This window comes from Stigmatopora argus, chromosome 11 (genome assembly GCF_051989625.1).
Source record: "Stigmatopora argus isolate UIUO_Sarg chromosome 11, RoL_Sarg_1.0, whole genome shotgun sequence".
NCBI classification, from domain to species: domain Eukaryota; kingdom Metazoa; phylum Chordata; class Actinopteri; order Syngnathiformes; family Syngnathidae; genus Stigmatopora; species Stigmatopora argus.
In genome coordinates this window covers 9832055-9859737 of record NC_135397.1, presented here as the reverse complement: position 1 = coordinate 9859737, position 27683 = coordinate 9832055, and the positions used below count along the sequence as shown (strand labels likewise).

The window sequence follows — 27683 nt, the reverse complement described above, 5'->3', positions numbered from 1 at the left end:
CATTTCCTCCTTTACCAAGTCTCAAAACCACACTGCCATTTTGGTAGTGGAATGTTTAGACCAATGAGATAGAAGCTGGAAGTTAAAATAAATAAATAAATACTCCCTGAGAACATAAAAGTGTGTGTGTCGACTGAAACTAGATTTGAACTATCCTCTCAGTAGTCAGTACCCTTGACTGTCACAGTTTAAAAATCTACATTAAAAAGGGTTAAGAATGAGAAAGACTGGTTATACATATGCGCTTTTAACATTCATTTGCTGTAAGAAAAAAAACTGCTAACATGTAGTTCTTTTTAAAATGTTTTTTTTCTCAATTTGGCAGTAAGGGTAAAATTCTGGCAATCGCACAAGCCAGTATTTTACCAAACTTATTTATTCATTTTTTTAAACGATTCCTTTATAGTAGTGTGATCCAACTGCCAAAACACTCATGTTAGATCACAGGTGTCAAAGTGGCGGCCCGGGGGCCAAATCTGGCCCGCCGCATCATTTTGTGTGGCCCGGGAAAATAAATCATGACTGCCGACTTTCTGTTTTAGGATCAAATTAAAATGAAGAGTATAGATGTATATTAAATTTCCTGGTTTTCCCCCTTTTAAATCAATAATTGTATTTTTTTAATCAATTTTTTTCTGTGTTTTTAGTTCAAAAATCATTTTGTAAAATCTAAAAATATATTTTAAAAAAAGCTAAAATAAACATTGTTTTAGATCTATAAAAAATGAATATTCAGGCCCTTTAATCCAGTTTATTTAATCAATTTATTAAAAAAAATCTAAATATTATCTCTAAAATGGTCCGGCCCACATGAAATGGAGTTGACGTTAAAGCGGCCCGCGAACCAACCCGAGTCTGACACCCTTGTGTTAGATCAAACCTTCCACACGCAAATGTTAGCCGCACTACAACAGCAAACACTTATTGGAGGGGTCCCAAAATCCCAGGGTGAGCCTGAATTCTATCACGGCACACCATGCAGAAGGTACCTCTGGGGGGCTATTTTGTCTGTTCCCAGTGGCGGCACAGCTACTGCCCCCGTTACCCTCTGCACCTTCCAGCCAGCCTTCCAACACCGGCCCGCCACAAGGGCTAATGCTACGCGACAAATGCGTAGATGGAGGGGAAAGCAGGAAGCTCTCCCCTTGAGGAGGAGTGAAAGTGAGGTAAGGAGTGGCGGAGTTGGGCCTGGGTGGGTACGGCGGGGGTAGGGGGGAGGCAGATGGCGAGGTCATGGGAGAGATGCAGTATGGGCTGCCGGTGATGACTGGCACGGGGCTGGCAGAGTAAGGAGGGGGCAGGTATTCGCCGCAGCGGTAAGACACAGAGGGGAGAGGGGGCAAGGGGGGCGTCGGGGCGGCAGGTGGGCTTCCGCCTCCCACGGTCAGAGAGATCCACTCAGAGGACACGGCGTGGACTTCAGGGGACACGGAGCGGCAGGGGGAGCGAGGGAGGGGCAGCGGCGAAGTGGTCAGCCGATTACGATACAACTTTACGAGACGGGGGTGTGAGAGGAAGAAAATGGAGGGAGAAAAAAGAATGAGAAAACTTGACAAGACGGAAGAATGAAAATTAAAAGACGGTGTGAAGGTGGACGTAGATGGAGTCAAACTGTTGTGTTGTCGGTCCTTACCTGAGGGGAAGCGTTAGTGCTGCGCTGTGGCGAAGAGGAGAGAGGAGGGTCCGGGTAATCCAAGCCATTTTTCACACGCGGTCGTTTGTGCACTTCGACATAGGTGACAGGGAAGATTCCTTGGCGGTTTGTGCCTGAGATTTTGCCTTCATACCAGTTCTCGTCCACTCTCCGAATAAGCGTGATCCTTTCTCCCTGCAGTCATTTTAGAGCAGGGGTGTCAAACTCCATTTTTTGTTTATTGTAGTTTACATATGCTCACGGTGTCACAAAAAAGCCAAAAAAGTTTCTATATGTTGACTTTGTCATACCTTTCTGAAAGACATCTCCACCACCGTATCTCCTGCAAAGTTAAAGCGAGCAATAGCATCGCCGTATTCCAGCACCTGCACTGGCACGCTTTTCTTAGGCTGTGCTTTCTGAGTGGGGGGCAGAAGCTGTGCAAGAAGACGTAGCAAATCTAAGTGATTTTGAAAAAAAGGTTCTTAAAAGGCAAAAGAAATCCCTTAATCAGGAGCTCAAGTACCTCAACGTAACTTCGAGGGAAAATCCCAACTCTTCCATGATGCTCCCCTTCATACCAGTTCTGATCCACCTGTCTAATGATGTACACGATGTCTCCCTTCTGAAAAGGTAATTCCCTAAAAAACATTCCAGACACATTCAATCCTAGTAAATGTGTGCATCTGAATACATGTACGTTTCAATGACTGTATGTAATTGTAGTACTAAGAGTATTGCATCAAGTGAATGTATTAGGATCACAACTGAACCTTATGATTATATTCACTTACTTTAGAGTTTCCGCTCTGAAATCGAAGCGTGCCATGGCTGGCGTTCTCTGTGAGGGGAAAAAAAAAGAATTGTGAAAAAGAGACATCCAAAATTCTGGCATAATGTTGTTAAGTAGATATTTGAACTGTATCTCATAGTTCAAATAGTAGAAACTCCTAAGAGAATGTAGTACAGTTGCACAATACTTAAATATAAAACATATGCTTGATATTTTTTCAAAGTTAAGATTCTATTCATCGTGTTTTATTGTGGAACGTATCAAGTTAGCAAATTCGGATTTTTCTTAATTCTGTGAAACATTCTTTCAATTAAAAAAATGATTACGACTACCTTTTGTTTGAAAAACATTTTGTAGGCAGAAGACAACCCTCTGTATTTCCACTCAAGCTTGACTCATGCACTAACGGACAATGCAGCCGCTGTCTTTTTCCTGTTTGCAACAGACTGTATTTGTACCTCAATGCCTGATTTCCGTTTCTCTGTGTTATCTGTAATGTTGAGCAGGTCTCCAAAGCGCTCATTGGTGATGAACTGGTGACATGTTGGGACGATGCCAGTATGACGCCTGGACGCTATGTCAGCTTCTTCCTGTTCCCGCTTAAGCCGCCGCTGCTCCTCCAACATTTTCTGCCAAGGAAACAGACTGGACTGTTTTTCCGTTCAGATAAACTTAAACCCCTGATGCAATAATAGAGTTGTTCAATATAGTTCATTTTCTTCTGTTTTCTAGCAATGTGACTTTCAATAGCAGTGAATTAAGGCTGAAAGCAAGACAAAATGACAACCAAAATAGCTCAATTTATCATGTTGGGATTATATTTTATATATCTGTATTTACTTAAAAGAACTGAAATTCTACACAATTTCCTACATTTATTTCAACATGTTGTCAAGTTTTGACCGCTGTTTAAGTGACTTGGTCCATCTGGTGTTAAAACTGAGAAGTACAAATGAATGTAATCTGATTTTAAGATTCCTGTGCGGGTAATATTTGATGATATTATATAATAATAAAACTCCTGATAGATAGTGGGGTGGGTAGATGGGGCGTTCCAAAATTGATTATTTTATGTCATGCAGTTTTTGAGTAAATCTATTTACCATTTTACAAATGTAAGAGAAAAGAATGCTTTGAACTAATGCCCACTAAAATGACATTTTTAGTTCATTGCTGTCTTTTCTAAGAGTGGGAAAATATTTTTTTAGTAAGGATAATATTTCAAATATTAATTAGTACTGGTGGATCATGTATCCAACAACATTAAGCTTTTTCAACACGGTAGGAAAAAGCTGTGATTTTGTTAAGTAGGTTTGTCCTAAAAAGATTGTGTCTACTCCAGAGAATATGACCTGTTATTGATGAATATGCAGTAGAAAACTAGAGCGGTGACAGTTTATTTATCTATTTTGTAGAAATTTTGAAGACTAAGTGTCCTACAATTCTGCAATGACTCATATGTAATAATAATAATCATCATAATAATAATAATTAATCACCTCTTTGTCTCCATGGCGCCTCCTCAGAACTTCATCCTGGCTTTCACCATGTACCGGGGATGGGTCTAACAAAAAGGAGCAAAAAATGGATATACACAGTGAGAAATTTCCTTCTTAGAAATACACAAGAACAAAACATTGTAGAAAAAGATGATATTGCAGTCAAATCTCGGATTCCAATGAGAAAAACTACAAAGAAAATCATCAGTGAATTAATGATCAATGCACACATTGAACAAACTCTACTTCTCTCACACGGAACCAAAAGCCACCCATGCCAAACTTCATTTAGCATGCATGAACAGAAAAAACAAAATGAACACACAATGATCAAATGTGTTCATGAAGAAAATTAAGAGATTCAGGAAACTAAAATGTGCAACCTAAACACATTTAGGTTGTAGAAGTACGACATATGTTTCTTACCTTTATAACTAAAATGCTTGATAGGCTCTATTCCCTTTAGTGTCTCAGAAAGGGTCAAAATAAACATTTTTATATACCGCTCCTTATATTGTGTGTGAGTCGAACCTGAACAAGCTTGCCTGAACCTCCTACAGTCACTCAAATGCTTCGATGGAACCATATTCATTCACATTGGAATGGAAGATCATCAAGCAGCACACGCAAAATGGCATGGAACTCTCACTGTCACTTCGGAAAAACAGCACACAGAATTAAAACAGATGTGGGTGCGTTGAAACGGGAGACAAGGTGAAGAGTCGAGCTCAATGAGTGACCACAGAAGAAGAGAGGAAGATGACAGTCGTGATGGAATGGAGATAGCCACCTCTGTGGTGAGCTGCCAGCGGCCGCAGCAGGTTCCCGTTGCTGTCCAAGCCCTGTCCATTACTCAGCTGCTCAGAGACGTCTCCATTACTCAGCCTCTCCAGGACCTCCAGGGAGGATAGACGCTGAGGTATGGAAGGTCTGGGTTCAGGAGAGGTGCAGTGAATGCCTGTTGTCACCCTGGTGGCTGAAAGCGTCCTCCGTGGCGGTTGGGATTGAAGGTTCTTCCGTACCCTGAATGGGGCGGGGCCCATGAGCAACAGATTTCCAGGCAGTAAGGTCCTCTTCTCCGTAGGCCTTTTCTCCCGATGGACGGTGGCTTGCTGTCTCTCGTGCCGGAGGATAGTAGTGAAGCGGGTGTAGGAAGCTGGACAGGAGCCTTTGCATTTCGTGGGTTTCAGGGGGAAGTGGTGCTGGTTTAGATGGTGTAGATGGTGGTGGTGGTGAAGTGGGTAAGACATTGGAGGCAAGTTGGCGGGACTGCGGCCGTTCTCCGGGGAGCTCTTCTCGAAGACCTGCGGAACTTCTGGATCGGCGGAGGAAGTCGACTCGACCCTAAAAAGGTCTCCGTCATTCTCTACGCTTGCAGAGCCAGATGGCAAGGTTTCCTTTATCTCCCTTTCGCTCGCCTCCACAGGAGAACAGACATTTGTCCAGGATGCGTCGACCACTGACAGACTCTCGGCTGGCACCGCCGAGGGCAGGCAGAGTGCGGCACAGTGTTCTGGGCTGCGGTTGGAGTTGGAGTTCAACGCGGGCAAGGAGGAGGAGCGGCCGGGTGTCAAGGTGGACTGTCGAATGAACATTTCAAACTCGGTGACCCGTGACAAAACCGTGTCGCGCCGAATGTCGGCCTCTGACTTTTCGCCGTCTTGCGTCTTCGGCGCTTCGAAGAGAGACGCCAAGTTACGGACGCTCCCTTGGGGGCTGCTGTCCACTGAGCTGGGCCTCTGGATGTGATGCATATTCCGGTACAGGTTAGAAAATTCGGATGCACATCTCTTAACTGTAGGGGGAGTTTCCAAGGAGTCTGAATAGCCACAGCATTCTTTCTCTGTCCCATCGTGGTCCAGATCGGTACACGTGTACAGATCCTCGCAGCTGTGCGCCTTTGGTTGCCTCGAAGCGTGTGTCCTGCATTCCTGGGTGTCACCAGCAGGCGGCAGCAACTTGGGCTTGAATTTGGACGGCAGGATTTGGGGTATGCAGGCTTTGGCAGCAGAAAGAGGCTTCTTATTCTTACATTGGTTAGCAATTGCGTTACCGGGGGGAACCGATTGACTATTTTTAGATGAGCAGGGTGAATCTATACAGCCATTCCCACCTTTATAATCCACTGGCAAGCATGCAGGACAACAGAATAAACAACATATTAGATTACAATGGTCACATGTTCACACACAAACACACTAAAGCAGAATTAGCCACATTTCTAAAGTAAATAACTAGATTAAATTACATGAAGCCATGAGGGCAGACTTGATGCAGTTTACATCAAGGTGTAGAAGCAGCACAGAGTAAGATGGAAGAAATTTCTTCTGTAAAAATACTAAAAGAATTGACAAAAATATAGAAGGATCACATGAATATGAAACAAAGTGTTAACAATATTCAGTGAAATGTTATGCAATGTTGGAGGTCAAGGAATCGGAACTCTGACTGCAGTATCAATAACAGCATTTAAAAATGCTTTACCGAGTTACCTAACATTTTAATCCACATTGCCCACGAATGCACCACAAATTTGCGGAAAGAGGATTTTTTTTCAAGCCCAACATTTGTAAATGCTGAGTAATGATACTTCCTTGCTCTCTTGAACTCGACGTTGTGATCCAAATGGGAGCAGGAAATGACACTTTCACATGCTGTGTGTGACACACGTCTGCAGTGTAAGTGTACCATCTGTCACTTCTCGTCTGCTGTGCTAATAAACACACAAGGGAGAGCTTTGCCTGATATTATTATAACTAAAGCACGTGGCAAATTATCTGATTTTGCAATAAAACTGCTTTGGCGGAGTAGGAGGAGGCTGTGGTCTTTGGAACATTAAGACAAAGAATTTCTTTCATTCATTTAAGATAGTAAACAGTGACTGAGTCAATTGGTAAAGGTTGAACGGTGTGCTTGTCATTTGTTTGGATCAACAGATGCATTGTAGAGAATCATCCTCTAAATTGACTCTGTATGGATGCCATTTATACACTCGATTTCTTCCAAAAGTTAGCTCTTCTTCAAAATGTCTGCATTAAAGTTGATAAAATGGGTCTTAACGTAATTTAAAATGAAGTAAAAGAAGTTTGCTATGTTTATGTTGAGTCATTGAACAAATTTAATCTGGAGTTTGGGCAATTTCCAATTGTCTATGTTACATTGCGACATTTCTTAGAACATTGTTAACGGGATATCCACGTTTTATGATAAAATCTAGCATTTTTTTTATAGATATTTTTTGTTGACCACTCTGTGTATCAGGAATATTTCTACATCTAAACTTTGCCAACTTTTCAGCAAGAGGTGAATTATTTTTGCTTGCTAATTAATAAATAAATGAATTGAAAGTACCTTATAGCAATAATAATTTATTTGGAAAGTTACTATTTGGGTAATTTAAATAAAAATTAAATACATGGGCATCCCATTTTGGGCCACAATATTAACATTTGGTATACAAGTGTACGTGACTGACATGACTCAAAATGGGATATCTACATATATAGATGCTTGCTCGCAATTATTTCCATTATTAATCATTGGGGTGTTGAACTACAATAATATTATTTTATGGTGACATGTGACGTAACGCAACATTACATGACTAGTGCTGAATCATGTGCCTGTTCTGCCCATTCTTTCCCTTCCTTGCATTCCATCTTGTCTCCTCCCACAGTGTTTTGCTCTGTGGCCATGTGCTCAAACATTCCTGCCTCTGACCTCACACTGACAGCTGACTTCCTCCAGCCCACCCACCCTCTGTGTCCCTCCTGTTTACCTCACCCCCTGGCCTGCCCAGTTTTGAAGAGCCCAGCTCTTGTTTATCTCACTCATCCCTTCTCATCCATCCCCTCCCTTGGAAGACTTTGGAGTCTTGCCCTACCTAAACCTTCCTCGCGACAGGAGCGAGAAGGGGAAAAAACTCCCAAGGTTAGAATCCAGACTTAGCAAGCTTGATCTTTCACTTTTCCAAAGCAGATGTCCGGTAATGTTATCATCCATGTCATTGATCATAAATCAAAAGTGACTGGGGATGAATGCTGCGGGGTGATTGGCTAAAGATGTACAGACTCTAGCAGAACGGAAACACATGTTCATCATCAGTGCAGTTTTTTTTTTCTCTTGCTTTTTTTTCTTCAGCTTATCACTTCTCTAAGCTTTTCCACCCAAGACTCACGGCCCTAATTTCCATGCATGTTAATTGACTAATAGTTACCTTTCGAGGAGGATGAGCTGCCATGTCGCTTGTTTAGAGCTCGTAGACCTTGTAAGGGAATATCGCCACCTTCCAGAACAGTCTTGTAAACATGTCGGTCAGATTCTGGAGCCAGAGGCTCGTTTTCTGATGACCTTCCATCTTTCTCCACCTCATTGTGTGCAGACTTGCTTGAGGTGCTAGACAGCAGGAAAACAGACATGCAATTAAGGTAACTCATCCGGAGGAGTGGATTTGATGATAAACAGTCATACTAATTAGGCAATGGGTTGCCATATGGTTCTTATTTAGGATATCTCGAGGTAATTCCTGTTTTGGGAGACGTGCGGGGGTCAAACTAATGAGAGGAACTTGAGAAAGAGCAGAATTTAGGGGGAGGTCTTGGAGAAAGCACTCACTAGTACAGATATCTTTGCATTCTGTAGAGGCCAACGGGACAGCGGTCTATAAATATTCTGTAGTGCAGCGGTTTTTAAACATTTTACTGCAAAAATGAGCCAAATAGGACATTAACAACATTAACTCTTTGGCTGCCGGCACAAGACGGTCATCCAATTTTGGCTGGGAACGGCTGAAAGTAATCAGATAAGTACATAGTAAAGAAAAAAAAAAGTTAAATTTATGGTAAAGTATTGTGATTGCCATTGATTTTATGTAAAATAAATAGGTATATACAATAAAGGGAAAACACACAAAGTGCTTCGGTGACAGTATTGTCTGGTAGACATTCGTAGATTTATTTTAATAAAAATTATGGTAGTAAAACTGTTGTTTGATGAAGAATAACAGTTAAATTAGAGTTCTTAAAAAATGTCTGATGGGAATTTGACAGGAAACCTTTCAGAGTTTTAGAGTACAATTCTGGAAACCAGAGCTTCCAATACTGCACGATAATTTAAACCTTATTTTTATTTAAAGAGTGTATTAAACAAAAATGTTCAGGAATAAAGGTCAGTTCTTTTTTTTAAAATTTATTTTATAAGCAGTGACATCTTGCTTAGATTTTGGGGGCGTATGATAATTTAATTCATGAATGAGCTAAATATTATACTGAGAAGCTCCTATATTTGTTGAAAAGAAACAATTCAAACATCATTAAAAGTGAATCCTCTGTAGTTACGTTTAACACAACCACTGGGGGCCCTCGTGCCACACTTTGAGAACCCCTGCTCTAGTATATCATCCCTTCCACCTGCATGGCATCTCATGTTCACTCTTATTCTCCTGCTCACGTGCCACTCATGGCGCTGCTCTATTTCAAGACAAACAGGGTCATTAAACTGACAGGGCGTATGGCATTATAGAAACATTCCAAACCTGAAATTTCACCCATTACTAAACATCTGCCAAGTCAGTTTTACAAGCTTGGACACAAGCACGCATGGATTCTTTATGCTCCTTCTCACTACCTTGACAAAAAGTTCTTTCATAGCTGCTGGAAAAATATGAGAATTCCCAAATGCAGTGAGCCAATAAAATTATTTTGGCTTCCAGTGAGGAGCTCTGTGGTTAAAGTTCAGATGCAATGCGAGATCCAAGATAACTTCTCAAGACCATAAACGTAATGGAAGCGACTTATTTTACTTTGGATGGAGGAATGAATTACCAGCACATAGACTAATATATGCTATGGAAACCGCCACTTATCTTCTTTTAAATACTGCCTACACAAAAACTACACTTACAATAAAAATAATAATAACACTTCTATAACCATCTTGTTTCAAACAGACCTCAAAGGAGAAAACACCCCATACTAAATATATGTGCCATTGAAGAAAGTCACTTTAAGACATGAGGTTTCCTGGTATGCCCATGTGTGAACCTCCACCCAAACAGCTAAACATCAAAAATCTCTTGCAAAATAAACTCACTCACTGCCATCGACGGTGATAAAAGTCCAACTCATTTGAACTGGGAGGGCAAATAAACAAATGTCAAAACTATAGAAAAAAGGGTGTTCATACTCAATATAAATGAATGCCAATTTGAGATTTTGAATGGCAAAAGTCCCGGCTGTAACGTTTGTACCAGATGGAAGCCAAAAAGGGAGGGAAACTTTCTTTTCCCAGTGGATGCTTGACTTTTTATTGCCGAGAGACAGGAAGCAAATGAGACAATGGAATAGGCTTTGCTTTAATATCAGATAACATCTATTCATAATTATCCAGTAGCTGGTTAGTCTAGCCAAACACTAAGTAGGCGATAACGTTTTTTTTAAAGCTATGCGGGGCCTGGGCGACTTTTCAGGTTTCTTTCTTAAATAAACTCCGAACAAACAATCTCTAACCTCTGCCTTGCCCAAAAATAAAGACAAACAGAGAACAGAGTGTTCTGGTAGCTTGCTGCCTAATTCAAAGGTTCCCCTCAGGAAGCAGGAATCCCCCGCCGAGACTGACGTTTATCCCCACCAGACGCCCGAATAATCAGGAGCGAGTGTATTTGTGTGAGATTGAGAAGCGTGAACTCACTAGTTCTTCAGGTCGGAGGCTGTTTCCAGGGGGCTGAAGGAGGGGGTACTCTGCAACAAACCAAACAAAGAAGTCATTGATAGATCCACAGGATGGTGTCCCCCAGCTAGAACAGAGGCAGGCGCATTAGCAATGGCCGAGAGTCTCTCGTCGTTTTTCTTCTGCTGTTCACTCGCTGCCGTGGCTTTCGGTCTCCACCTTAGCGTCTCTGGACCGCGCTTGGCATGAACTGGGAGAACGCGTGTGTTTTGGCCTGCATGCAAGTTAGAGGCAAAAAAACGGCAGTGAGGAGAGTGGAGGAAGGGGAGTGGTGTGTGAGTGGGCGGATGGCTTTTGCATCAGTCAGGGGGGCGCCCAAGCTGGGAGGGGGCTGTCACAGGCTTAGCCAATGGACTGCTGTCTCCCGGTGAAGCCATCGCTTTTGTCTGGTATTGAGTCACTCTCATTACCTACCGCCTGAGCAGACCGGAGGACAATTAACCAGCTGCTGGTGTAAACAGGCCCAGTTACACACTTATTTGATACTCAATAACACACTCAAGGGTTGAAAGACACAAGTTCCGGCAGGAAAATACACTTTAGGACCGATGCTTGAGTGGTAAATACATGATGACAAGGAGAAGAGCAGTTGTAATCTGGGAAAAGTTAGTGGTTGGTAACCAGAAGCACTTTGAATGAGGCTACTAATTTTAGGTCACTGTTTCTGCTGCTTTGCTCCCCTCACACGTCACAGCAGGTAAAAATAACAGACTCCACATGGGCACTCTGAATATGAGCTCAAGTGTTGTTAGCAAATACGATTGCACAATCCCCACCGTAGCCTGCTGCTAATACCGTGTCCACTTCGCCACCGTGGCGCTTCCCCAAACGTTGGCCAGACAAGTAGCATTCTCAACACCCCATTTGCCACAACATGCCTTTCTCCTTAGTTGCCAGGGTAGAATGATCATTTATAACCTATCCGAATAAATGCCTCTCTTTATACGAACAGGACATCACGCTGGCAGGTCTGTGTTCTGATCTATTTAAAGCTAAATGTTCCATCGTAACTTGGAGAGAATGCGTGTCATTGAATAATCTCATGCTCTTCCTCGCACCTCAGTGGCCCTGAAGATCCGGCATACAAGCTAGTCCTGGGCGATATGACTATCTATCGTCAAAATGACAGAAAATGACGTATGGTCACATATTCCTTCTATCGCCACTTTGGGCGCTTTGAATAATATATTAGAAAAATACACTGTACTCAACTTTACAGAGCAGAATTGCCACTAGATATTACTTCATCATCAGCCAGGCAACATTAACATCATTTAAGATTGTCCCCAGATCACCTAGCACTGACACACACACATTCGCAGCCTCAGTAGAATGTATTTAAAAGTAAAGAGTATAGTCATCCTAATCTGTTGATTACCATAATGTCACTTTGCCTTTAAAAAAAGCTTAAGAAAGCATCTGACTGTGATCACTGAAAATCCCAAGGTTTACAAAGAAAGAGTAGGTTGACTTAAAAACAACACATTCAGTAAAATCAGTGAGTGCTTTCACAGTCATTTTTGACAATAGCCACATTGTATTTAGAGTTGCAAACGGAGAGCCATTACGAGTCTGAACCCACATAAATGTATCATTATATTATCACATATAAACAACAAATTGAGCAATAACTGGTTTTTAAATCAGAGGCCAGTAAAACTGATAACAGAATATGATTGGGATATCTCAACTATTTTAATAGTAACACCGTTTTTATATTTTTTTAGTTATTTAGTTATACGTGATGAAACCGGTCAGAACTCTGCTGGCATTTCAACTCGAAATATGAAGTTGATTCACATGATTTACTTTTGTGGGCCACACAAAATGAAGAGCCCCCGGGCCCTGAGTTTGACACCAGTGCTCTACATGAATCGAACTGCCAGCTATGTGAGTCAACGGCGATGACAAAGTTTCAGCGGGAATTCCATTTTTCCTAACAGGTGTCTCCAACTACTCAGAAGCTAGGCTCCTGTGTGCCGCTTTCGTATTCAAAATAGCGATCATGAGTAGGTCATGGTAACATGAATCCCATTCTTTCCAGCACCTTCTCTGCATTGATATGTTCTCGTGAAAACAAACAGCACCCCCGATGTGAAAGCCGCGCCTCATATCTCATCTCTGCTAAATGATTTAAGGTAAAGGTTAAGTGAATAACAGAGGTTAAATATGAAAGCACAATGAGCCGGTGGGCTTACAATGTTGCCTCCTTTAGAGGATGCCAGGTGGCAGGCTTGCTGAGACAGTGTGGCAACAGCCCCCTCATCAGCATATGCTTGACAGATGGAGTCATATAGTCGCTAATGTTGGGTGGGGGCAAAATACTCATCCTGTTCAGTCTTATAAATACTTCAAAAAGACTGTGTATCCTAATGTCAGAGTGTGTTATTTACGAGTCCACAATGTGTTGGTATTATCCCAGTGGACACTGTTGGGTGATCCATAATTTATCTTTTTAAAAAATATATATATCACAGCTGTCAGTCAGTCTGATAGGCTGAAGCAAGTCATCACTACAAATGATTGACATGCAATAAAAATGTGGAAAAGACAGAGGAATGCTAAAAAAAAGTAAAGGGTCATTTTTTTTAACTTGTAGGTTATTGTTACTTAATCTTCATATGAATTCATTTTTTCATTTTCCAATCCCTCGGTTCAGAAATTTTGCAAAGGGTTCAATTTTTTCGTGCAAAAGTTATTTGTGCAATGACAGTAAACCAGCATTTCAGAGTTTTCAAAGATGACTAATGGCTTCCTATTTCAAAAACAAGCTCAACAAGGATTTAGTTCTTTCAAGAACTACTACATATTATATGCTACTTTTCAGTTAGGCGTGGTCCTCCACAACACTCCAAGAGCTAAGAGCTTCACTTAACTCCTCAAGCACAAGAGTTTCTGTCTTGAGTCATGTCAGTCCCCAAGTAATCACGCACAAGTACCGATACGGCAATCAAAGTCCAATGAGTCTTAAGGTCAAATACTTCTCATACCAGGTGCCCCATTGTAGTGACTTTGACATTAAACAGAAGCAAGACATCAGGCTGAGAAAGGAAGGAAAGATCCTAAACCTCCTTCCCATTTCCGATAATTTGGAACTACCGGAATAGCAGCTTCTGCCTCTACAGACCTATGAGCTCATCTGAAAGTCAACTCTGCCACCCCATATAAACCGGGATGAGGTGGCATGACCCGACAAGGAGGAGAACATCTGCTCGTGACTAGCCAAAAGACTTGTTTGGTGCCAAGCATGCCGAGGTGTAGATGTCAACAAACTTGCCTGGGATTGTACTGTACTCGATTAAAAAAAAGGCGAGTTGAACATTTAAATCAGTCAAACTTTAGCGCACCACTGGTGGTACTCAAACCACATTTTGAGAACCACTCTTCTAAAGCAAATACACATTGCTAGGATATCTGCCTAAGCTGATATGTGCTTACTCAGCTACAAAGGCACTCAAGAAATGCTGAGAAACACTTCTGAAGGGAGTAAAAATAGACCTCAGTCAACTATTTTGGGCACAATTGAGAGGAACCGCTACATTATCAGGTGTGTTCACAGTAAACGAGATTACAGCGGCCAAGTGTTGTCATGTGTGACATTCCGTACGACCTTAATCGTCTTTTGCGTTTATGGATTTTGTGAGTGCATGTCGAAATTGGAGTCACAGACAGACAACAATTAAACATATAGGTTATCACATGCAATTAAATATGATACAGGGACATTTTAAATATAGCAACAACTTACCGCTTTGTCAAACTCCATCTCTGAAAAGAATTTATACCACGGCTCATTCTCTAAATCTACATCTTCCAGACATACATCCTGAGTCTACAGGGGCATGGCGACAAGAGGAAGAGGAGGAAAAAGACAAAGAGAAGACAGTTCAGACAGCATGGAATAACACACCAAGGTAATGAGCTATTAGACATTATATCGCAAAGTTTGGCTCGGTAATCCTTTATGGAGCGCTTATTAAACTCATTGCCTGGCATTGAAACTGCGAATATTCGCTGCCAGGCTTCCCACTCCAAATAGATTGGATGGCTAGCACAATCACTGGCAATCAAAGATGAACATTCACAGCCATTCCTCCCAGTTTATCAAAGGCAAACAATGGGTTTAAAACGGTAAAAATCGATTTTTGAGTGTTGTTGGAGTATATTTCTCTTTTTGTTCTTAATTGTATATTTTTTCTAAACTGATATTTTATTAATTCATAACTTCCATATAAACATTCCATAATACTAGAGACATTAATATAGTTGAGATATCATATTCTCAGTCATGTAGGCTATACTTCTACAGCAAATGTTAATATTATGGCTTATGTGACAAAACGTGATGTTTGCATTTGTGGACATCAGTCTACCCCAAAAGGTCACCTGCCCTATAAAGGGTTAAAATCATCTCCAATAATGTAATGTAATATTTTACCAACATTTATACCACAATAATGAATGAGCATGCAAAGTGGGGCAAGAGTGAAAGAAAGAAATTCATTCTATAGAATGCTAACTAAACCATAATCGTCATCCTAGAAACAACAGCAGCACACACACAAGTAATTCCAATATCAATTACAGAACGTTTGTGTGGCTATAATTCTGGTAGATATCACAATGCCAATCAAGGTCTAAGCAGCAAATATTCACGTATGGAGAAGGACGGCCCTCAAGGACACCACCTCTCAAAGGTTAGCATTTCAATTCCTCTCACCCCAAAACACATAGCACCCACGATTTGGCACCCCTCGCAAGCCGATTCAGCCCAATAACCTTAAATTGAAGACGAACGACAATAGCTCCCCTTGTAAGCGATATCCCTCCCCGATGTAAGATGGGATCGTCTGTCAAAGGAAGAGGATACCCTTTAGGAATGCACCCCACAAGGCGATTCGAGCTACGTTTCCTCCGGTGCCGAAGATGCAGAGGTTGGTGTGGGGGGGGGAGTGGATGGATATAGGAGCGGGGTGATGTCCACACAGCATGCAGCGAGAGAGTAAGCGATAGAGCGTCATAGAGCGGGTGAGCTAACATACCGTTCTCTCCAGTTTCAGCACCGATGATTTCCCCGGCTCGTACTCAAAGATGCTCTTGGGCTCGGCGCGGTACTTCCTGGTGTCGACCTTTTTATCCGGGGGCTCCCACTCATTTCTGTTGAGAATCGAGTGTCAGGGTGGGAGAGAGAGAGCCAAGCCTCATTATGTAGTCACCATGGCAACCATCTTTGGCAAAGTCATTTCTTAATCTAAACGTCATGACAATCCCCCAGCAACACTTTTTTTTTACTTGAATGATGACAGAAATGTCAAGATATGATATCTACAATCAAAGTTTTTTTTTTAAATCATTCTCATTGCAACACCTCATATATTTTATAGCGTGTGTTCAGGCATTGACTTTTTCGTGACTAAGGAGGAAAGGTCAGACCTCGACATGTCATCCACAGCTTTAACGCTAATGCTTCCAATCTTCTAATCCTCCATCACCTGTTCTCCTTTATCACTCATCTCTCAACAAGCCCCTCCTCCTTTGCCAACTTCGATGTGCTTGTGTGAGTGTGAAGGTGTTAATGACACACATGAAGAGCAAAAGCGGATGCATGCTGCTGGAGTCACATGGGACAAAATGTTCATCTTAAAGATGGAAAGCCAGACAACTGTTGGAAATACTTTTCCAATGAAGAGTCATTAACACTGGGCATTGGGAAAAACAATTTCTAGTGTTTAAGGTCTAGAACTGATGTCAAAGTACCACACTAAAACAATGCTTAGTTGCACAGCATTCTACAAAACTGTGAAATAAATACCTCACAAATTACTAAATATTTTATGAAATCAAAAATAACCACAGAAATACAATCACTTTATGCCCCCACAATAAAACACCTAAACTATTTTTGGGGCAATTTCATAGTATTTAACTCATTGCTTGCCATCGACAACAATAGATACCCAATTCCTTTAAACTGGGAGAACTGCATGTGAACGCTCATGTTTAAGTGAATAATCCTTCGCGGTGTCCCCGTCAAAATAAGTTGGATGTCTAGTGCCCGTCAATGACAGCCAATGAATTAATTAAATGTCTTATAAAGGGATGGATAGCATCCTCAAGCTTTGTGTTCTTTTTCAATCATTAAATATTGTTGCTGAGTGTACTCCATGTAAGTAAATATTAAAACACTTGATTTTTAATAAAACAGTATCTATATGTATTTTGTTCTCCACGGACTGATCTTGGTCTACAAGATGACATTATAATGATGGTGCATATTACAGTCCACTAACCTCTTAGCAGAAGGCTTGAGTGATGAGGACCGTGTTGGCACTGGCATTGTCCTCCCTCTTGAACCAATATTTGCATCACTTTGAGATCTTGGCACAGCTTTCACTAGAAAAAAAACATACATTAAGTACCAAAAAACCCCCACCTTAATTCCACTAATGCCTTGCCAGAAGTGAGGCGAGTCAATCAATTTCCAAACTTACCATCTTCCAAGTAGCCAAAGGGGTTCGGGCCATTCTCTGTAGTGCAAGAATACATTAAAATGCATGAATCAATGATTGCATCTCTGAGTGTACTGTATTTATGACCCATCATTTTTTAAAGGCAAAGATATAAATCAAAGGGGACCAAAACGATGTTTTCAGCTTTTTCCTGCATTTAGCACTTGGTTAATATCACCGTTTCACAAAATGCAATCAAAGCGAATCAATGCTAAGCACTTTACGGGATAAAATGGGATCCCGCCTCCAATGAGCATCGCGGTGAGAGTAGTGCAATAGCTGGTGGGGCAAAAACTACGACACTTAGAGACATTCTAAATAAATATGACTATTAATAGATTTGACCGACAGACAGTTCAGGGTGAACAATAGTGGTGCACAGATACCAATATACCAGTTACCAATATGAGACACTTAATAAATGATGTCATTGGCATTTGAGAGTACTATGCAAAAACATGCCAAACCTGCATGATACTATGTACTTTTTAGTTAATCACTAGTAAACATCCAATCTATTTCAAATGGATTGGACATGTAGCGCTGTCAATGCCAGACAATGACTTAAGCAGTGTCTAACCAAGCAATGATAGCAATTACTTTACATTCAACTGAGTATGCATTAATGATTAAAAAACAACAAAATCTCTATTTTAAAAAATTAGTATCAGTATATGGCATTGGCTGATACCACACAGCCGGATATCGGTATCAGGTGGCAAAAAAAAGACCTTTGCAACACTAGTGTTCAGCTTGCCTGTGACCCTCAAGAGAAAAAGTGGTACATATAGCAAATATATGCATAAATAATATTCAATGAATTGATATAAAACACACACTGGGTGAACACGCTTTGTGTTGAACTATTTCTTCATGATACTGGGAGTAATAGCAGTCAATTTTCTGTAGTTAGAATCTGAACTGATGCTTAACTTTGACGTACAAAACAAGCCTGTACCACCATCTAGTGGGAAAGGTACTACACTATATATATTCAAATGTATATACACATGCACATTGTAATAGAAAGTAGTACTTGAAATATTGTATAGTTTGGTATCTTTCACTCTGGTTTTTACAGGATTGTACTTTGCACTGGCATAAAACTACAGCATTTTTTTTCCATAAACGGGTCAATGTTTGGCTGCTTTAATGACATGAGAATGGAAAATATCTAAAATGTAGTCTTGCTACAAAAGAAAACACCCAGTGGTTGCGTAACCACGTACAGGTCCACACAACTTTAAGATAATTACAATTATAAAAATTGCAGTTTCAATTAGTTTTGAGAGCATTTTAAAGATAGACCTTTGCACCTGATGATGAATTTTAGCTTATTAAAACTAACTAAGTATTAGATTAGGTGTCATTGGAAAAGATTTCTCATATAAGACATGTAACGTAGAAGATGCAAATAATTGAACTTGTGTATTGAATTAATATTGTAAATATAGAGAAGGGGGAAGGCTTTTGAGAAATATCTGTCAAACATGTATGGTAATAAAGTTAGTAAATTGCTGACAATATATGTTTTTAATCACCCGGTGCAAGGTGTGTATTTGTTAGCAAAACACACATTTTAAATCATCTTACAATGCTTGTATTTAACAACACAATACAACTGGTTGGATGGAACATGTAGACTTGGGGGAAAAAAGACTAAAAATAGAGGTAAGTTTTGAAGTATATGGGTGTTGTACTATTAACGTAGGTGAGTCAGGTAAAGGGTAGCAATATGTCAGAAGTATTTACATGGTTGGGGATTAGTAAAGCCATTGAGAGTAGAATTTCACTAAAAGATACCTTTTGATTTCACGTGAATGTCATAGTTTTCAGGGAATATGTAGGTGGGACGGTAAGGGTTTTCCTCAATAGGCTCTGAGTGAAGTGATGGAGAAACACACCACAATGTGACATTGACACATGCCTCCACCCGCAGTGTTTGGACACATGCAAGTGAAAGGGTGAAACGTGATCATTGCATGCTATGAGTTGGCAAAGAATTCAAATAGTCTCCTACCCGGTATCTTGTGAATCTGCTTAAACATTGTCTTGTACCAGTCCTTGGACTTTTCCGTGTTCTGAAAAGAGGATGAACAGGGCAGGTGAAGAAAATCAGATTTTAGCTATGATAATTATTTTATTATATTTTATTTTCTCAGTATATACTTTTGTGGGGAAATGGCAATTGATATAACAAGATATGACTTACCCGCACTGGCACAATGGGCCTGTTGAGTGGACTGAGAATAGGCGAGTGCAGCGATAGTCGCTGTCTTTTGCCATCCATGTCTGCAAGGGAACTGACCAAGTCTCTCGCAGGATCAGGGCTTTTGTCTCTTTCTGGGGTGGGCGCTGTAACCCCCCAAAAACATAAGGCCATAATAATTTTAGGACAAGTCAAACTTGATGAGCAAAATAAACTTGAGAATTCAGTCTGTTCCATTTTTACTCATTGGACATAATATTAGGCACTACATTTGGACCAGACAATGAGCTTTAACACAAGCTTTTAAGACAAATTGCTTCAAAGATGAAAGAGAAAGTTTCCAGAAAGTGTTACTTTTAACGATACTTATTATTGTGACAAATCTGTAGAATAGTAATGTACCTTGTCCCATGACATTGATGCAATTATAAACTGTGGCGGCTCTTATTTGGTTAATACATTGTAAAAAAAAAATCAATAAGGTATGGTCGTTTAGGATTTTAGGTAGGTACAACTTTTGAGTTTTGGGCAACAGTTTTCCATCAACACTAAAGAACAAATGAGTGCAAAAAAATAATAGCGCAAGAAATGGGTCATTACATTTAATCAAAAGAGGATAGATATCACAACTATGCCCTCAAGTACTATTTGTAAGTATAAAACAATGGCGTATACCTTTCATGTGAGAAAGATGCTTTTTCTGCTCTGTTGTGGGAGAATGATAAAGCCGAAACCAGGGTCATGACGTGACGGAAGAACAACGCAACAAAGTGGAAGCACAGGTTAGGAGCAGCGCACAGACGATGAAGCAAGCGGAAAGTCAAAGTTCACACAAATAAAAGTGACAGACATTGAAGCTTGTTTAAAATGTTGAAACCCCAACTCAAGAGACAGACTTGACTCACCTCTGTTGTGTTGCAGCAGAACTATTGTGGGATTAACTGTGCTGGTGCATGGATAGATGGAGCTGGGGGATAATGGGAAACAATTGTTTTTGTCGCATGTAGCTGGAGCCTGATTTTCTTTTATGCTTTCTGGTGAATTGGCCTGAAATGGAGAGAAAATACAACCCACGTAATGCATATTGATGACACCGTGACAGCCATTCAAAGGAAGTCATACCGCATTTTTTTGGGCTCACGTGCATAGCGCAGGCCATTTGTCATTTTTGCCCCATATGCATAATACAGTATGAACAGACCGGTACAAAATTTTACAAATGCAAACTGGGCCTTTTTCATATGTGGATATGATATGGTATCGGTTGATTCCACACAAAAGAGTCAGGAGGCAGAAAATAATCAAAAACCACAGCAAAGAAATAAAAAAGAGTGACTTGGAGTCTGAAAAATACGGTAATTATAATACAATTGACAGTGAGTCAAATCACACTAACTTACCTGGCAGTGGTTGTGATTTACAGGAGTGAAATCAGCTGTGACGTTAGCACTTCCCTCAGCCAAACATCCATTCATCTGGCTTGCGCAGATACCTGCAAAAAGTCCAGATATGTTTGACAGTGCAGCGACAATAGCAAACACATCCGGCTAATTAACGACCCAAGCCCAAAGAAGGGAATGTTTTCGTTTGAGTCAACGTGCTGATATCCCCGGAAAAAGGAGGAAATAAAAGATTCTCCCACAACCTCTGAATTTTGTCATGAGAACAAAGGGCCTATTCAGTGAGCTGCAAAGCCTCATTGTAGTCGTGGCCTTTATAGTCCGACTCTACAACAATTAAAGCATCGCTCCAAAAGACTTGGCCGGCCTCCAGCACTGTCCCGATTGCTCATCGCCACAAACAGGCTCACATTCAAGGCCTCTGCAGCAAAGTGCAATGTGGGCACGCTGTGACAAAAGAGCCCTTTGACACACAAACGAAAATATGAGCAATTGCCCTTTGTGGTGACCCTTAGTTGCCTAACGACCACAGATTTACTTCAAAACATCATTTGTTATGCAACTTTGACAACTTAACTCATTCACTGCCAACTAATATTGGATTGGACAACTTTATTCACCCCGTATTCGCTTATATTTAGAGTTTGTGCTGTGGTAGTTACATATATTTCAAAAATATTAACACCAATTGATGTTTATTGCTATAAATGGTAACCAAATTTAACTCATTAGTTGCCGTGGATGTCAAATCCATTTGATTGGGGAGAGGCGTAAGAACAAAGGTTCATGTTCACCACCAATGGATGTTTTAAATATATACATATATTTCTTACTGTAACTACCAGACTTAAAATACTTGACAGTAGGAATTCATTTGTAATACAAATGTACATTACAAATGTGTTAGGAATTTAGTATTATTTAGGAGTTGAATCTAATTCATTTATTGGGAAGCAAATGTGGCATCTACACCAGAGGCTTACTTGGTTTTGCGCCAGACCCCTCACTGCTGCTGCCTTCGTCATCAAAGTGGATGAGAGTGGCCTTCAGTGTCACAACTCCTTTCCCTTTGCACACCCTGCTGGGATCCAAGTCTGAAAATCATTCCCATATTGGATTGGATTGGAAAGCTTTATAACCGTGTTGCTGAAATATATATATATATATATATATATATATATATATATATATATATATATATATATATATATATATATATATATATATATATATATATATATATATATATATATATATATATATATAGAGAGAGAGAGAGAGAGAGAGAGAGAGAGATACATACATATATATACACACACATATATATACACACACACACACATATATATATATATATATATATACATACATACGGGTACATACACATACATATATACAAGCACATATATACATACATACACATAGATGTACATGCATGCATACGGTAGGTCTATTACACATACACATAGTATAGTGCTGGTCTTTTAAAAAAGCTGAAGACTCATGTTTTTAATTCCTCATATGACAAATGACTAAAACTGAACATTTTAAACTAGATAAGCGACCGTTCCTGTGAAAAGTTTGTCAATGCTTTTCCGGCGCGTGTGCCACTCACTGAAGTCTGGGCTGTAAAGATTATTTGCGTGTGGCCATAATGCTGCAGCCAATGGGTGGGTGTAGGTACCCTGGTGTGTAATTGCCAAGAGCACTCAGTCAGAGAAATATAGTGCAAAGCACCCACACCTTTAACATGATTCCACATCCTTCTGAGTTTTTATTGGGGAAGGAGAGATGTTCCACACTTGTTGTGCTCAAAGATTAATGAGAAGGATATCACCTGCAGAAGGAATCAGCTCAGGGGATCCTTTCATGGTTGACAGAGGCGTGATCTTGACGGCATTCACAGCCCTGGGACCTAATCGTACTCGAGTAAGCAGAAGTGCGCAGAGACAACAGTTCAGTTTAGCGTGTCCTGAATGCAAAATGCTCCCGTCTTAGAGTAGACTTACCGGCGGTTGGCTTGGGTGATAGGCTGCCCTCTTCTGGACGCACCGTCGGGCTATTGGGTGCAGAGGTCAAAATAAAATTACTATTGTTCTCATCCATTAAAAAAAAGTGAATATTCAATGGAAGGTAATTCTTTCGCTGTTTGATGCGTGCAACTTCCTCTCCTCCAGCTGACAAGACTGTGTAAACCACTTTCCCACATTGGGTTCTAATATTAGCTGTGGTTCAGGCTGAACTATTTAACCAGACGTGTGATGTATTTCAGAATGAAAAACTGTGACAACTAAAGCAAAACATCATGCTTGCTTGGTGATAGGGCTGTAATCAGACCATATTCAGACTCCGAGTGAAAACCAGCAGATAAAATCGGTTGACCTTGGGGTGTTGTGATGTAAATAACAATCTTGGATGAAAATGAACACCTTAAATGGAATACAAGTGTCCTAAAATGACTAACTCTGAATGTAGTAGATTGTTTCCACTGTATCCTTCATAATGATTTATGCTCTCACTGAAACTTCATGTTGCTAACTTTTGCTGCTACATAGTGCCCCATGGGGAATTTAAACTTTCCTGTCGCTAAATTTAAACTGTTAGTTAGATCAGCATTCATGTCACGATCCTCTTGCCTAACAACACAAACTAACAAAGGATGTTGCTTGCAAAATGTGCCAAAAATGCTGCACGTCGATTTCCTTAAACCATCCGATTCTGTCAATAAATTGGACATGTCTGGTCATTGAATATGTCCGATCTAGCTTCATTAGGGACATTTCTATCAATCCACTAGGCCTCCCTTTGAGGCCTGTCAGCACCACTGATATAAATCACTTCCAATGAAGTAACCAAACTTGCCAAAACTGTCACCTCACTTGAATGATAAAAACTTATTGGATGCCAACAGTATCTAAAATCAGCCAAATTGAAGAAAGGATTGCTCGCACAAAATATGGCGGATTTTATTGTCATTCAACTTCTGGTAGAGAGGATGCTAAGCAACCTAAAATCTTTTGGGGGAGTTGGAGTCAATCCAAAAACATCCCAAGGGGACATGAAAAAGAAAGCTTGACTAAATATCACTCAGTTCATCCATTTGTGCACCACTTACCCTGTCGAGGGGGTGAAGCCTAATCAAAGTAAAAGCAATTAATAATGTTATAATGTTAGAAGTCAATGCTTCTATCATCACTTCTTTCAACTCCTCAGATAGACCTCCAATGGGTAAAGATGGACTATAAAAATGATAAAAGATGAGATGACAGCTCGCAATGTTTTTAGTTTGCTGCATAAACACATAGAGGGCAAAGATTTCTCTTGGCCTTTTAAGGAAGAGATGGCTCAGAAGAGATCCATCTGTGCTGTCTGCGGAAATGACTTCTGAATAGTTCAGGAGCTGTGAATGGCTAACAGTAATCCTGTGACGACAAAATATGAAGAGAAAAAGAAGGAAGTCCAGGGGCTTGGCAATTTTAAAGGCTCAAAGCGTCATTTCAACCTTCACCCACAAAGTGAAAAATATCCAAGATTGCAAAATTACGTCATCTGCAACTACTAAGAAACAATTTGCCGATGCTGAACAATATATTTACTTTTCGACGTGTAGTTACCAAACTTTGGTTAGGCCATCAGGAACGCACAACGAAGTGAAAAAAAGTCCATCTTTTCACATTAGTATAGCATCCAATCACCCTTCTGCTGTGAATTTAAACATGTTTTCACGAGTAGACATCCAATCCTTTAAAAGTGTGAATGAACAAACCCACAAACTGATTGGACGTCCACCGGCGTCAATGACAAACAATGTGTTAAGCGATGTCTGACCAACACAGGATAACTATCACTTTACAGTCAAGTGGGTAGGCACTAATTTAGTATTAAAAGAAAAAAACATTCTGTCGGTACAACACTATAAATGAATAATTAAAACTAAATACGTATAGCCATTATTTATTTTGCAGTCACAGAGCCACAAAAGAAGCACGAAAGAGCCACATGCGGCTCTAGAGCTGTGGGTTCCAGACCCCTGTACTATACATTTACATAAAATAAGAACCAACTAGATACATACACATTTGACCTATTAAGGTAGTAACAGAATGCTCCTCTGTCCTTGAAATACACATTTATACATAACATTTGATTTCTAAAATGCCGTCATGCAGGCAAGTCCTGCAAAGCATTTTGGCGGAACAAACATTTTAGATCCATGACGAGATAAACACAGTATGTCTAGAGGAGCAAACCATGTCACAAAATTCTCAAACATGTCCACATGAGCTATTGTGTGTTTACCCTCTCATCAATTCCTATAATTTTTTCCACTAATCCTAAACATGACTAAACCTTACTTACTTTTTGATGAGCAAGTTTGCAAGAATGTTGGGTGACCTGTCCTGCTGAGTGCATCAAGACTTTGTCATACCTCCCGAGACGTCTGGCTAAGCTGAATGGATCTCAGCTGGACTTCCCAGTTTTGACCTTGACTATGTAGGGGGTCTGTTTGTTTCTGATGGCAGGTGTGGCCAGATGGACCTGTCACCACATGCCACCTGGGAATGTGGCACCCACTCTGCAGAATCCGTGCAAACCGCCACATCAAATCTTCCTTGCCCTCCCTCGTGGAGCGAGGCTTTGCCTCTAGACTCAGTCGTGCCTCAGTCGACATGATGCACCGCTACTATGTCTACTATTCCTTGCATGTTAATTGACATATGGTGGGTATGTTGCCAAATGGGAGGAGGGATTTTCAGTCAGGCTAAAAATACTTTGTTGATAGTCAAAGTAGTCTGTGGCTTTTGTTACATTAACACCATAGAATTGGATGTGTCGGGATGCTTGCTAATATTGTAAAATGTTAACGGGCGAATGAATAGCAGTGGTGTGGCGCAACACGTAAATAATACAATCGCAAGCATATATTATTTATCCTCTGCGAAGAATATCTAACATAGCGGCTTACTCTACAGTTTTTACTAGCTCCAATTATTCAGAAATTGTGTTATACTGCCCCTATGTGGCCAAGGCTTCTGACCCAGCAGAACAACAAAGTCAACATAGTATTTACATTCTACCAGTCGTGTCCCGTCAGGGCCTTCAAGGCCTTCTCTGCTGGCCTAAGAAATCACAGACTGGTGTTAATTATATTTTATCCATGAATACTTATTAAATAATACCAAATTGTCTGTTAGCTTCCTTTCATTGCTTTCCCCCTGGTTGCACTGCTTCCAGATGTGTGTTTTCATATTAAAGCATTTAACCTATCACATTTCAGCCATTTTTTGTTGCCAGGGTCAGAAATCTGTTTCAAGGCCTTCACAATCAGTTCTGCAGGCTCTGCTGCATTAAACAAGCGTCAATAAGACTGTTGCTTTAACCAATCAGAATTCGATTTGGCGACACCAAGGCCTTCTCGCAGGCGTAGGGATACGTCATTGCCTTCTAGCAGGCGTAGGGATACGTCATTGCTTTCTCGCAGACGTCGGGATACGTCATCGCTTTCACCAACTATGATTGGCTAGTGATAGAGTGGACTAGACAGAGCTACCAAAGTGTATCTGGAGCGAGCTGCACAAGCGAATATATTGTTGTGTTGATTTAATAGCGGTTTTGTCAACCCGCAATGGCTGAAGGAGGAGAAGAAATGGATTTGTTTGCAGATTTACTGTCAAAGCCATTTTCAAGACGGACTTTTCAAGAAAAAAAAAGCTGGACATCATTAAGAAATGTCGGACAACTCCAAAGCAAGCAAGCCTGTCACAACCGGGAACGAACATTTTCAGAACTAAATCGAATAAAAACGTATGCCAGAAATAAGACAGGACAGGCTCGACTTTCAGCAGTAGCTTCGATGGCGATAGAAAAGGAGGAAAGAAAGGAGGATGGATATTGTGTACAGGTAAAAAGGATTTTTGGTGAGTAAAATATGGCTATATTCCTAAATAATATTTCAATTGTATGAGGTTATTATTGATGATTTTTATGTGTCGCAGCTGTAGCTGCAGTAGAGGTTTTGTAGCCATAAAATAGTTTTTGAGGGTTGGATTGATTCCGTCAGCTGAAGGCGTCGCTAGGAAATTCACGGACCGCCACTGCATTCTACTTTAACTCATTCACTGCCATTGACATTGATGGACATTAAATATAATTGAACTGGAATGGCTAGCACTAAGATATCATGTTTTACTTACATTTACGGTGATAGACGTCCAATCCAATTTCACTGGCAAAATAGATTGGATGACTAGCGCCACCAGTGGCAGCCAATGTTAATCATTTTATTGTAAGCTTTTAGATTTTTTGTTCATAAATAATTGTTTTATTAGGGTGGGGGCAGATTTGAGAATTACTAAGCGCTGTGATTAAACACGATAATATAAATAAAAACAAATCATATTTTTTGAAGATAATAATCCATTTCAGTTTCGTTTGATCTCATCTGATGTAAATATCTGCGTCAGGTCCTAATGAACTCATTGGCTGAATGTTCATTTGCGGACAGCCCTCACAGTTCATCTACTTGGGGTAAACTCATTGAAATTCACAGCAGAAGAAGGATTGGACAGCACGAGACTACGCATCCATCATTGTCAGCGTCACGAAAAGAGTTGAAGTCTATTCATATATCTACTTTTGCGTCCTCCCCACACACCCAAGTGACAGAGTGAGACTGGGATGTTATGTAATGCCCGTTTGACACTTGTTTTGTCAACGGCCAGCAGATAGGTGAGAAGTTATCCGGCAGAGTGTGCGGATCCCAGAAAAGAGCTCCAAACATGGCTCGAAAAGGCTACACCAGCGCAGCAGCTTATTCCCCTAATTGAGAATCCCTTGCCCTGCACCCTCCCAGCTCTCTTCCATAAACAGCTTCCACACTGGACAGCAGCCGGGGATTCTACGCATTCCTCCAG

At 40.6% G+C, this 27683-nt stretch overlaps 2 protein-coding genes across 7 annotated transcripts in view; both read right to left on the bottom strand.

Moving 5' to 3' along the window:
• Positions 1–27683, bottom strand: part of sorbs1 (sorbin and SH3 domain containing 1) — a 38780-nt gene that overhangs the window by 6412 nt on the left and 4685 nt on the right. For 2 of the 6 annotated variants that reach the window (XM_077612962.1, XM_077612966.1), the window contains exons 2-23: positions 22779–22828; positions 22607–22693; positions 21753–21863; positions 20770–20861; positions 20275–20416; positions 20045–20074; positions 19373–19515; positions 19181–19241; positions 18964–19038; positions 17143–17178; positions 16942–17044; positions 15694–15808; positions 14400–14483; positions 10613–10662; positions 8142–8320; positions 4716–6050; positions 3926–3990; positions 2885–3055; positions 2428–2474; positions 2160–2274; positions 1945–2070; positions 1634–1828 (exon numbers count right to left, since the gene is read on the bottom strand). In XM_077612962.1, coding sequence (XP_077469088.1) covers positions 1634–1828; positions 1945–2070; positions 2160–2274; positions 2428–2474; positions 2885–3055; positions 3926–3990; positions 4716–6050; positions 8142–8320; positions 10613–10662; positions 14400–14483; positions 15694–15808; positions 16942–17044; positions 17143–17178; positions 18964–19038; positions 19181–19241; positions 19373–19515; positions 20045–20074; positions 20275–20416; positions 20770–20861; positions 21753–21863; positions 22607–22693; positions 22779–22828 — 3412 coding nt within the window. The remainder of the gene's footprint in view (positions 1–1633; positions 1829–1944; positions 2071–2159; positions 2275–2427; positions 2475–2884; positions 3056–3925; positions 3991–4715; positions 6051–8141; positions 8321–10612; positions 10663–14399; positions 14484–15693; positions 15809–16941; positions 17045–17142; positions 17179–18963; positions 19039–19180; positions 19242–19372; positions 19516–20044; positions 20075–20274; positions 20417–20769; positions 20862–21752; positions 21864–22606; positions 22694–22778; positions 22829–27683) is intronic. The other 4 variants (XM_077612967.1, XM_077612965.1, XM_077612964.1 and 1 more) reach the window with 4 other exon arrangements.
• LOC144084799 (uncharacterized) lies at positions 814–1628 on the bottom strand (the record flags this gene model as incomplete). Its single annotated transcript, XM_077613564.1, has 1 exon — positions 814–1628. A coding segment is annotated over one exon (723 nt), but the record flags the coding sequence as incomplete, so codon positions are not given.